This window comes from Lacerta agilis, chromosome 14 (genome assembly GCF_009819535.1).
Source record: "Lacerta agilis isolate rLacAgi1 chromosome 14, rLacAgi1.pri, whole genome shotgun sequence".
In the NCBI taxonomy this organism is placed as follows: Eukaryota; Metazoa; Chordata; class Lepidosauria; order Squamata; family Lacertidae; genus Lacerta; species Lacerta agilis.
In genome coordinates this window covers 28,211,947-28,223,830 of record NC_046325.1, presented here as the reverse complement: position 1 = coordinate 28,223,830, position 11,884 = coordinate 28,211,947, and the positions used below count along the sequence as shown (strand labels likewise).

Sequence of the window (11,884 nt, the reverse complement as noted above, 5' to 3'; positions counted from 1 at the left end):
GTAGGTCCACGTTTTAGAGAGGGACAAAGCTTACTGGTATATTTTTTGAATATTGGCATGTTGGCTTTTGGAGGTTGGTCTGAACCAACCACAATTTGTGTGTATACAACATTGTGGATACATAATTAATTGGGCAATGGTAACCGTATTTCCAGGATTGAGTTCTTGCCTTTGAAAGGAAATTAAATGCCAACAGAAAAACCTTGGAGGAAAAAGGATGCTGTTTTGCAGGATTAGGAAAAGTGTGTGTGTGTGTGGATAGGGGAAAGGGCTTGTTGGGAAATTAAGTCCAAACGTGGGGGGGGGGGAGAGAGAAAAGGCAGCAATGCCCATCAACTTGGGTGGTGGGGGGCAGTCCCCTCAAATATTTTTTGTGGGGGCAGAAGGGACCTGAGCCCCCACAAGTTGGTTCCTGTGCTTGCAATGATGGAACAATTGTCTTGGCACAACATTTAATTCTACCCTGAAGAGCAGAGTGGTGAGGCAAAACATGCATACAGTGGTACTTCGGTTTACGAACTTAATCTGTTCCAGAAGTCCGTTCTTAAACCAAAACCATTCTTAAACCGAGGCATGCTTTCCCCAATGAGGCCTCCCGCCACTGGTGCCCTTTCACCGTTCGGATTCAATTCTTAGACCGGGGTAAAGTTCACAAACCGGGACACTACTTCCAGTTTTGCGGAGTTGGTAAATCGAATAGTTTGTAAACAAGGCTGTTCTTAAACCGAAGTACCACTGTATATACTTTTCACAGTTTAAAATGGAGAAGGCTAATTTTAAATTCCCATTAGCTTTCCATTTGGCATTTCTTCACTGTGTTCCCTGCTGAGTAGTGAGGGATCAATTAATCTGTTTCCTGTTCATGACAGTTTCTCTTGTGCTCTTTTGTAAATCCCTCAATCTGTGGATTTTTCTTCAAAACACATTCATATTATTATATTATTTTGCACTTCCCTCCCCCGAAATGCACATTTTCTGTTTGCATTTTACTCTAAAAATCTGAATATTGTGGAATGTATTTTAACTTACAACCTGCATCACTTTGGAGCTGAGAACCTGAATGCAAAATCTGGATAAATGAACAAACCAAAGGATAAGTGTGTTCTGATACATGCATTGATCCAGGAAGTGTAGATTGAATTCAGTTTGCTAAACACACAACAACAACAACAACAACAACAACACAAAAACAAAACAAAAGCAGACTGGCTGAAATCTTTGAGCATTCCTACTTCTGAGTGCTAAGGAAGAACAAGACTTTTTTTTCTCTTTTCAGATCAACACAGAAACTTTGTGGCTGCATGTTGTTCACAACTGATGTGTTCTTGATGGTTGAAGGGTTGGAAACAGAGCAGACTGCAGCTTCAAGGCGCACGATGAAAGGAAAATTTGATGATGATGCATCTCCATCTCCATCCTAGCAACACATCCCCAGAGAGTGACAAAACCCCAGGCATGCACTTGATTGCCGTAGATAGCCTTCAAAAAACCCCTCCCTTTGGCAGATAATTTTTTTGGCATAAACAATGAGATTGGCAAATGCCCTGGGAGGGGCAAGGAACACCCATTGTGGCAACACCCAAATGGGAAGTATAAGTAGGGATCTGCTGGGAAGAATCACTTGCAGTCTCGATCTCAGTACCAGGCTGTGCAGCTGAACTGGGGCTTTTGTAGGGCTTAGATTCTCCATATCTTTCACTATGAGTTGCGGTGTTAAGGGTGGTGGCGGTGGAGGCAGCGGTGGCGGAAGCTGCAAAATCATCGGTGGTGGAGGTAGCGGCGGCGGCGGCGGCGGTGGTGGTGGTAGAAGTGTCAAAATCACAAGCTCATCCTCCAGGTCCTCCAGAGGGTTTTCTGGCGGTAGTTATGGCGGAGGAGGATCCAGAAGTGGCTATGGAGGAGGAGGTTTCAGCAGTGGTAGCTGTGGAAGGATAAGCAAAGGGAGAATAAGCTATGGCGGCAGCAGCTACGGTGGTGGCTATGGCGGTGGCTATGGCGGTGGAAGCTATGGCGGTGGAAGCTATGGCGGTGGAAGTTATGGTGGTGGAAGCTATGGTGGTGGAAGTTATGGTGGTGGAAGCTATGGTGGTGGAAGCTATGGCGGCATGGGCTATGGCGGTGGAGGCTATGGCGGAGGCAGCTACCCATTCAGCAGTGGCAGCTTCGGTATTGGCGGCGGTGAGGGAGGCCTCTTCAACACCAATGAAAAGTCCACCATGCAACACCTTAATGACCGCCTGGCTAATTACATAGATCAGGTGAAACGCCTGGAAGATGAAAACGATCAGCTTGAGATCTTGATCAGAGAGTGGTACCAGAAGCATGGAACCATAGCTGGACCGAGGGACTACAGCCAATATTACCAGCAAATTGACCAGCTCTACAATGAGGTATGCTATTTTGTTTTGAACAAGTACTACAAGGCCTTAGGGACACAGGTGGCACTGTGGTCTAAACCACTGAGCCTCTTGGGCTTGGCGATCGGAAGGTTGGCGGTTCAAATCCCCACGATGGAGTGAGCTCCCATTGCTTTGTCCAAACTCCTGCCAAACTAGCGGTTCGAAAGCACGCCAGTACAAGTAGATAATCAGGTACCGCTGTGGCGGGAAGGTAAACGTCATTTCTGTGTGCTGTGGTTTCTATCACGGTGTTCCATTGTTACAGAAGTGGTTCAGTCATGCTGGCCACATGACCCAGAAAGCTGTCTGTGGACAAATGCCGGCTCCCTTGGCCTGAAAGCGAGATGAGTGCCACAACCCCATAGTCACCTTTGACTTGACGTAACAGTCCAGGGGTCCTTTACCGTTTTACCTACAAGGCCTTGGATTTTATCCTGTCACCAAAATGAGAGTTACTGATTAGGTATAACTTAAATGCCTTGTAAATGACATGGTGACACTTACTGCCTGGGATGAGGCACCTGCTGCTCTAAAAAGCCATGTGCATCGTGGGCAGCCAACATGGTGTTCTCAATATGCATCTATCATCCCTGGCATTGGCCATGGTGGCTGGGGATGATGGGAGTTGGTGTTCTACCATACCTGGAAGGCATCACGCTGGCCACCCCATACTTTGCTAATTCACCTTTGCTAATTCAGGCGAGCTTCAGTATTCACCCCAGGATTACTGCATACCCAGTCTATACCCACTGCCCCTCTCATCATTACAAATGAATGCACAGCAAACATATCAAGATCTGCCCAGAAACTACGTCCTTACCTGCACTAGACCTTCAAAGCAGTATCTTACCACTTCAACAACCATGGCTCCCCACAAAGAACCAAAATTTGTAAGGGCGTTGAGAGTTGTTAAGCCCCCCCCCCCCATTCTCCTCACAGAGCTACAGTTCCCAGAGTGGTTTAACAGCCAATATTTCATCCCAAGGAACTATAGGAACTCAAGCCTTGTGAGGGGAATAGGAGTCTCCTAACAATTTCCAAATCCCTTAACATACTACAGTTTGAAGAGGTATAATATTGCTTTAAATGCAGAGTGCAGACAAGCCAATCTAAGTCAGTTCTAGGTAGATGAGATGCTGGGCCTTGAGATATGGCCTTCCAGAGACCTTTGAGACCTCGGATCTATAGAACATGTTGCTTGGTTGTGGTGTCTCGCTGCTGCATAGAGTTTATAAAATGTGCTTTGAGATTATAATTAATTTCGCTTTTATTAATTATGGCTGTTGTGAATGTTGCGATTTTACTTGCAAACCAGTCTGTGCTTTCTTATGAAGAGCAGTCTGCTAATGACACAACACAACACAATCAGCATGGTGTTTTATTACATTGTCACCTCGGACAGACTGAAGGAATTGAACATAAACATGTACATTCCCCCCTTTTTCCAGCTTATTTGTGAAACAGATGATTACAACAAAATCCTTCTGAATATTGATAACACCAGGATGACTGCTGAAGATTTTAAAATGAAGTGAGTATAACTTCTCACCTAATTTCCTCAGAGGTAGCTGAAATTTATATCCTGCTTTTGTTTCACAGAAACTTAAAGTGGCTAATGATGGTGCAAATGGCAAATGGAACCTGTGACAAAATGATTACATGTTACAGAGTGCCTTGTTCTTCTGTTCCAAGACTCCAGGTTTTCCATTCCCTTCTCCAATAGTTGAACAGCATTCCATGGCCAATGAGTGTTCTCTGTCCCACCCCAGAGGGCTTTCTCTTTGAAAAAAGCTTGACAATACCTCAATGGATGCATTAGCCTACAAAATCATCAAAACATAAATCTAACCAAACAGGTGGAGTTCAGACCCGGGTAGCAACATCAGAAGCTGCCATTTACCTTTGGCCATCTATTCCAATGCAGCCTGTTTTGATTGGCAGCAGCTGTCCAGCAACTCAGGCATTGGACTTGAGATCTTCTTCTGCACGACCTTCTGCATGGGACTAAATGGTTAATCCATAGGCATGTAATTAACCCAGGCATGTAATTATGAGACATGTGATGAGAAAAGTAACATTTGTGAAGCCTGCCACTCACTGTTCTCCACCCTACCTCCTTTCCTGTGCATTAGGTACCAGACTGAATCTGGTCTCCATCAGAACGTGGAGGCTGATATCAATGGGCTGCGCCCTCTCTTGGATCAACTGACTCTTGCCAAGTCTGACCTGGAGATGCAGTTCGAGAGTCTGAGAGAGGAGCTGATCTGCCTCAAGAAGAACCATGAGGAGGTAATACAGAGATCAAACAAACAACGAACAAAAAGTCAACCTTCTGAGCTTCCTGTGAGGGTTTTTCGGGGGGTAAAAGGTAGCAACCAACAATTTAGTCTGGGGTGCAAAATGCGATGAATGCATTGTATATAACCAGAAATGCTTGATATCTGTGTCCCTATAGATATTGTTGGACTCCAACTCTCATCAGCCCCACCCACCACAGCCAATAGTCAGAGATGATGAGAATTGTAGTCCAGAAATATTTCTGGAAAGCCAGTGGTCCCCCACGCCCACTTATCAGCTCTGAGGGAGATTCAACTGACCAACCCTGGCTTAGCTTGATTTAAGGATCCGCATGCAGGAAGGATCCCTGCAGTTCCTTTCGTTGGCCATTGCTCAGTGTTAGCAACTGAATTTTGTGAACTGCCCTGAGACTTAGGGATGAAGGGTGGTATACAGATTTAAGAAACAATAATAGTAACTGGTCTGAATCCCTTACTGACACCCCTCAAGTCCTAGCTTCAGGAACCTGCTGGTGCCTTGGCTGAAAGTGGCCCAGTTCTTTCTCCACCCCTCCTCTATCTGATGTTTCATAGAGTCATTCTCAAGACACATTAGCAGAAGTTCATGATTATTATTATTTTTAAAAAGAATTGTGGGGATTTGGGGGGGCAGATTTCATTTCATGGTGTGTTTTCCTTCCCCCTCCCCTTGCAGACCCTGAGAGGCCTGAGAAACCAGCGTGGTGGTGATGTGAATGTTGAGGTGGACTCTGCCCCTGGTGCGGACCTGAAACAACGTCTTGATCAGCTCAGGAGTGAATATGAAAGAATCATCGCAGAGAACCGCAGAGAGGTGGAACAGTGGTACGAATCCAAGGCAAGTGGTCTCTCCAGTGATTAGAAGATACATGACAGCAGATGACTATATCCACCATACTGAGAGGAACCTGGGTGACAGGCTTAATCTAAGGGGGGAAAGGGGGTTGATGCTAGTAGCCAGGGTGCATTTAGTAGATTGCTCCCCAACTGTCCACAGCTCTTGTCATAGTTAAGAAGACCACTTTAGGGGCCAATGGAAGCGATCTGAAGAGTGTATGAAAAATGCGAGCTGAAATAAGGGGAGGAGGTTTAAAAGGTAATGAGAGTCCTGTATGTTTAGATGTTCCTCACATCCCATTTCCCACAGTGAGCAACTTCTGGGAAGCCCATAAGCAAGAGATGAAAGCCAATGGGAAAGTTTGTTGCTATCAGAAACTGGCTTTCCATGGCACACTGCCCCATATAGCTGCTGTGAAGGATGCCCAGGGCTTGGTGTTTTCTAAGAGGTGGGGTGGAGATGACCCAAAAGAGAAGGAACATAAATTACTCAAGAGCGGTCATGGAAAAAGCCTGACACACAATTCCTACTGGTGATAGACAGTGCGCTTCAGTGTTGATAGGACACAGAGACATGAGAATCAGCCATGTTCTAGACACAGGGGTGGAAAGTGTAGTTGACAACACTGCCCAATATTATGTGTAGACCTGTGTAGTACAATCCTTGGCTTGTCCTCTCATCTTCTTGACATTCCCAAGTTTGCTGTGTGCCTCCCACTAAGAAGCAAAAAGTCCAGCCAGTTAGAATATCTTCCTTTTTGTCTACTAGATGGAGGAGGTTCGCCAGCAGGTCAATTCAAGTGGGCAGGAGATAAATACTGGCAACCAGCAAGTCTCAGAATTGAGACGAGAATATCAGACCCTGGAGATCGAGCTGCAATCCCAACTCAGCATGGTATGTGGTAACATGTGCAAAAGTGATACATCTGGGTGTTTTCTTTCTTACATCTGCTAAAAACATGGTATTGCATCAAGGCAAAGTTGTTTCTTACCCTTGCCCTCCCCACACCACGCCTAGCAGAGAAATGAAAACGCAAGGTGTAAACGGGAGAAATGGACAGCAGCTTTAATAACACAATGAGATATGCAAAGAGAGCAAACATATTAGCTATATAAGTTAACAGCCGTGCGGTTCCCTGCAAGCTAGGGAAGTAATTTCCCCACAGTCGACCTGGCATAGCCAGATCAGGCAATTCCACCCTGGCTCCAAGCGACAGGTAAATCAGCTGGCTGATCTGTGCTTGCCCTTGCCTGTTCATCCACAGGGTGCCCTGAGAAGACACCTGGCTGCCCCATGCTATCATGGCTAGATATCCCCAAGTTATGATGAGGTTGCCCAACTCCAAGGAGCGCTCTCCTTGCCAATGAGCTGGGATGGCTTGGTCAGACAATTTCTTGTTTTGCACCTAGGGGTGGAAGGATCTGTCAGCGTTGGTTCTCCCTATTTCTCTGCTTTTCAATAATTTCTACAGCAATCTGTGCTTTTTTTTAAAAAAAAAAAAAAAACCTCATGAAAATTCAACAGCATTTCAATTGCAATTCACCCCTTCCCATGAGCACATTTTTGTATGTACACATTTTTGCGTTTACCCAAATATAATGCTTTTTTTGTATGTTATTTTGATGAATACCTTCATTTTCATGCACACTTGCCCCTAATACGTGCATTAAAAAAAAACACTAATTGAATACTGCATTGCAATATTTGGATGAGTGTGAATTTTGAAGGATACATATTGTTTCAGAAAGTGCAGATTTCATAGATTTGCCTCTAAATGAGACCTGGATTGAATTTCTCTTCCATCCCTATTTGCACCGTCACTTGTTCTTCATCACTGCTAAAGTGGGGTGAAGGTGGGAATTGCCTGAACCTGAAAAATGGGTAGGAGGGAGCACCATTCCTGAAGGTGATCTCACTGTTTTCCTTCCCTCCTATCAGATCCAGTCTCTGCAAAGCAACTTGGCGGACACAGAGCGTCGGTACAACATGCAGCTGCAACAGATTCAGGTCATGATTGAACCAATTGAATCAGAGCTCGGCAGCATCCGATGTGAGATCGAGAGCCAGAGCCAGGAATACCAGCTGCTCCTTGGCATCAAGACTCGCCTGGAACAGGAGATCTGCCAGTACCGCCGGTTACTTGAGGAAGGACAGCAAGAAATGTATGTTGACTATAGGCCATATTGGAGATATTAGTCCACTGCTGCGAAAATTCGCCCACAAACAATAGAGAGCCAAAGAGGGAATGCCCTACATGCCAGGAACAAATAAGGGAGGGATGGAGGGACCATCTACAAAGGATGCTCTAGAGCACTCCAGAATCACTTCTTCATTGCAAACATCCCAGTACTGTAAATAAAAGAACCGAGTATCTCCGTGAACCCACTTGCAGCAAAATATTGCCAAGAAGTTGACTCGGAGGGCTTCTAGAGCAGTGTTCCCCAAACTTGGGTCCCCTGCTGTTTTTGGACTACGATTCCCATCATCCCTGACCACTGGTCCTGCTATCTAGGGATGATGGGAGTTGTAGTCCAAAAAGAGCTGGAGACCCAAGTTTGGGAAACTCTGTTCTAGAGCATCCAAGGGCCACTGACTTCTTAGAATATCCTAGAACATTCTGTACCAAGGAGGGAAATCAGGGATGGATAGGTGTGACGAGTTAAAAGTATAAAACTGCCTTATGGCAAATCAGACCACTAGCCCATCTGTGGCCCCGCAGATGTCATTGGACTGCCTGCTCCCATCCATCTTTGACCATTGGCCATGCGGGTTGGATGTAATAGGAACCAAATAACATTTGGAGGGCCCCATCCCTTATCAAGCCCAACCCTTTCTATCCCGACTGGATAGCCTCCAAGGCCTCAGGCAGTGGCTTTTTCCAGACTAAATGAGGGTATTTGGCATGAGCACCGATGTTCCGTCTACAAGGCATAGTCCACGTTATATGCATTTCCTTTGTGAAGTGGTTTGCAGCGTTCTTCATGGTTATGTTTCTGTTTCCCAACAGCTCATCAGGAGGAGGAGGAGGAGGAGGATATGGAGGTGGCTACGGAGGTGGTAGAAGGGGAAGCATCGGCAGAATTGGCGGAGGAAGCATTGGCGGTGGTGGCATGGGTGGAGGAAGCATCGGCGGCGGCGGTGGCGGTGGTTCCGGCATTGGAGGAGGAAGCATCGGTGGAGGAGGCATGGGAGGAGGAAGTAGCGGCGGCGGCGGTTCCTGTATCGGTGGTGGAATCGGCGGTGGCGGCGGACAAATGGGAGGAGGTATTGGCGGAGGAAGTATCGGCGGCGGTGGCGGCGGCGGCAGTTCCTGTATCGGCGGTGGACAAATGGGAGGAGGTAAACCCTCACAAGGGGGATTTTGATTCTCTATGCCTTCCCTTTCCTTCCTAGTTGCACCAGGCAGCTGGAATATTTAACCAGTAAGGGCTGCTCAAAATGCCATAAGGCCCATTTAGCTTTATAAGGGGAAAAAAATGTGCCAACCTTGGGGAGTGTTGCAAATGCAAGCATTGAGCAGTCACAAAGCAGCACTTGCGCGCTGGACGTGCAGCAAATGAGAGGCAGAGGCAATGATCACGCATCAGAATCTGTGGGCAGTTTGCCTGCTATCTTTCTATACAATGTACCTTATCCTTGTGTTAGGTTGGGCTGTGGGAGATGATGGAAACCACAATCTAGAGCTGTGTAGCCAGTTCTTATGAGGGAACCTTCAATTACCCTACAATTAGACCTTGCATGCTCCATTTCTCAGTATGCTCTAAACTGGATTAGAAGAGGGAATAATCTTATCCAGAAGATATCAGGGTGGGGGTGAAATAATTCTCTTTGACCGTCTCATAGGTCACTTCCACATCACCCATCTCAAGCATAATCATACCACTTTTTAATGATCATGGCTTCTCCCAAACAATCCCAGGAACTTTAATCTGCTATGGGTGCAGAGAATTGTTAGGAAACCCTTAAAAAAAAACTACAGTTCCCAGGATTCTTTGTGGGAAGCCATGGCTGTTAAGCTTGGTATAAGAATGCTTTAAATGGATGCTGTGGATGTGACCGCGGGCATTTTCATTCTATGAGAACGAAAAGCAACTTTGGTCAGCAAATCTGCGCAGACCGTGCTGCATTTAGGAAGTAAGAAAGCAAGCTTCACATGCCAGTGTCGAACGTAACTTACACCTCAGTCTTTGCCGTTTATGCATTCCTGTGCCCCTAAAGACTCACGTCTTCCCTTTTCTCTCTCAACAGGACACGGCAGGAAATCCTTTGACTAAATATTCGCCCCCCCCCCCCCCGTCTTTGCTCCAACTTCAAACCCACCAACCGGTTCCGCTGATATAGGAAGCGCACACCTGCCCCCGTGCCCCTTTCTGCTTGCTTGTTCCGTTCTTCAGAGTTCTTCCTTGCAGGATGTGTCTTGCTTTAGCTTGTTAGTGGCCAATACGTGACTTCTGTCATTGATGAGGGTTGTCTAATAAAGCTCCATTGCTGCTTGATGCAATCAAGAAAAAAAACGACTTTGTGTTTCCTTGTTAATTGTGGTGCTTACCTGATGTGTAAAGGAAGGGTAGGCAGAGTGTTGGACTAGGGCCTGGGAGACCAGGGTTCAAATCCCCACTCAGCCATGAAGCTCATTGAGTGACCCTGGGCTATAGCTGTCAACCTTTCCCCCCTTTTTTGCAGGAAATTCCCTTATTATAGCATTGGGGAACAGCAGGGAGGGTTGACAGCTATGCTCTGGGCCAGTCACTGCCCCTCAACTTGACCTGCTTAACAGGGTTGTTGTGGGGATTAAATGAGGAGCATGCGAACCCTGTACTTGAGGTGGGATATGAATGCAGTAAGTAAAGAAATAATAGTGGGACAGTTCATCCAGCTCAGCTGGAGCCACAGCCTATGGTAGATAATACAAAAAACACATAAAGAGCGACACCTTCAGGACACAGCAGGTAAAGCCTCTTTCATAAACCCTGTAGCATGTAGCGAAGGAAGCTTCTTTCTGCTGGATGTCAGGTGGACGAGGCGGCCACAAAACTTCTCTTCCATATGTATGAGTGCCCAGTGCGCATGAAGCAGTTCTCCAGCAGGTGGCATGGCATGCACTCTCACATCATGCCGTTTGTGTACACACACACACACACACACACAGGCTACAGAATGATGATTGGTTCCTAGACACGATGGAAAGCAGGAGGGGCGGGTCAATGGGAGTGGCTAAAATCCGGAACGGTGTGCAACATTTTGTCACTGCTGGTCTCACTTGAATGTTCTGTTTATTCCCGTCTGCATTCAAACATACTACTTCTGATTGGTTGGTTTCACATAAACATGTATACTGTGGGTCTCATCCCTACTAAGTCATCTTTGCCGCAGATCCATGCATGAAAGTCAGCGGACTTCAGTTAGCCATGCCTAACTTGAGTCCATGGATTTCAGTGTGTCTCCTCTGAGTATGATTAAGTTGGCTACAACCCCAAGTTTATCACTTCATATACTAATGAAAGTAGCAATAATCTCTCAGCGCTTTGGAAACAAAGTGGCGGCGGCTTGTCAACGAGTTCAAAACATTATCCGCATGTGAGAGGGCTGGCACCGGGGGATAAGAATTGAGTGCCCAGTTGGAGACCCCCCCCCCCGGCCCCGAGAGACCCACCAGATGGAATAATGACTCGTGACTACATGTTATGGAATTAAAAACTGGCCACAACTTTATTAAACCTTTCAGATGTAGGAAGACCTTGGCTTAGGCATTGGGCATGTATCCCTCCCAGCCCCACAGCCGGGGGGAACTGGGGCTCCTCGGGGTGAATGGGATATGGGAAGGGTGCACAGCAAGACACTTTTGTACGCTGGCAGCCCACCCCATATCCCTGCAACACAGGGGAGTTCACAGACAACCTTTCAGTGTATGGCCAGTGACTCACATATACAAACCTCTTTAAGAGGGGACCCTGGAATCGCCACTGCAGGGCGGGGGGGGGGGAGGGGAGTCACCACTTCATGCCCCATGCCTCCATATAGGGAAGATAGACTAAAGGATTCCACCCAAGGCCTAAAACCGCCAAAGTTGTGATTAATTGCTATGGGGAAGACAAAACCTGCCAATGCAGGGAAATTCCTTCCCGGCTCTTCAACAGCAACCATCAAAAGACCGTAGCAGCGCCTGCTGAGCAGGAAGGAAAATGGTTAACCTGCAAACAAGCATTAGACAAAGGGAGGGTTGGGAGGGTGAAGCGCTGGAGCCAACCACATGTCTGGCTGCACCTCCCTGCAGGGCTGATTAGCTAACTGAGGTTTGGCAGGAACCTCCAATGACCAGCACAGGCATCCCC

The 11,884-nt window shown here is 46.7% G+C and overlaps 1 protein-coding gene across 1 annotated transcript; it reads left to right on the top strand.

Moving 5' to 3' along the window:
* Positions 1 to 1,615: 1,615 nt before the first annotated feature.
* LOC117057943 (keratin, type I cytoskeletal 10-like) lies at positions 1,616 to 8,857 on the top strand (the record flags this gene model as incomplete). Its single annotated transcript, XM_033168786.1, has 7 exons — positions 1,616 to 2,390; positions 3,848 to 3,930; positions 4,532 to 4,688; positions 5,391 to 5,552; positions 6,321 to 6,446; positions 7,491 to 7,714; positions 8,560 to 8,857. Coding segments are annotated over exons 1-7 (1,740 nt in total), but the record flags the coding sequence as incomplete, so codon positions are not given.
* Positions 8,858 to 11,884: the final 3,027 nt, after the last annotated feature.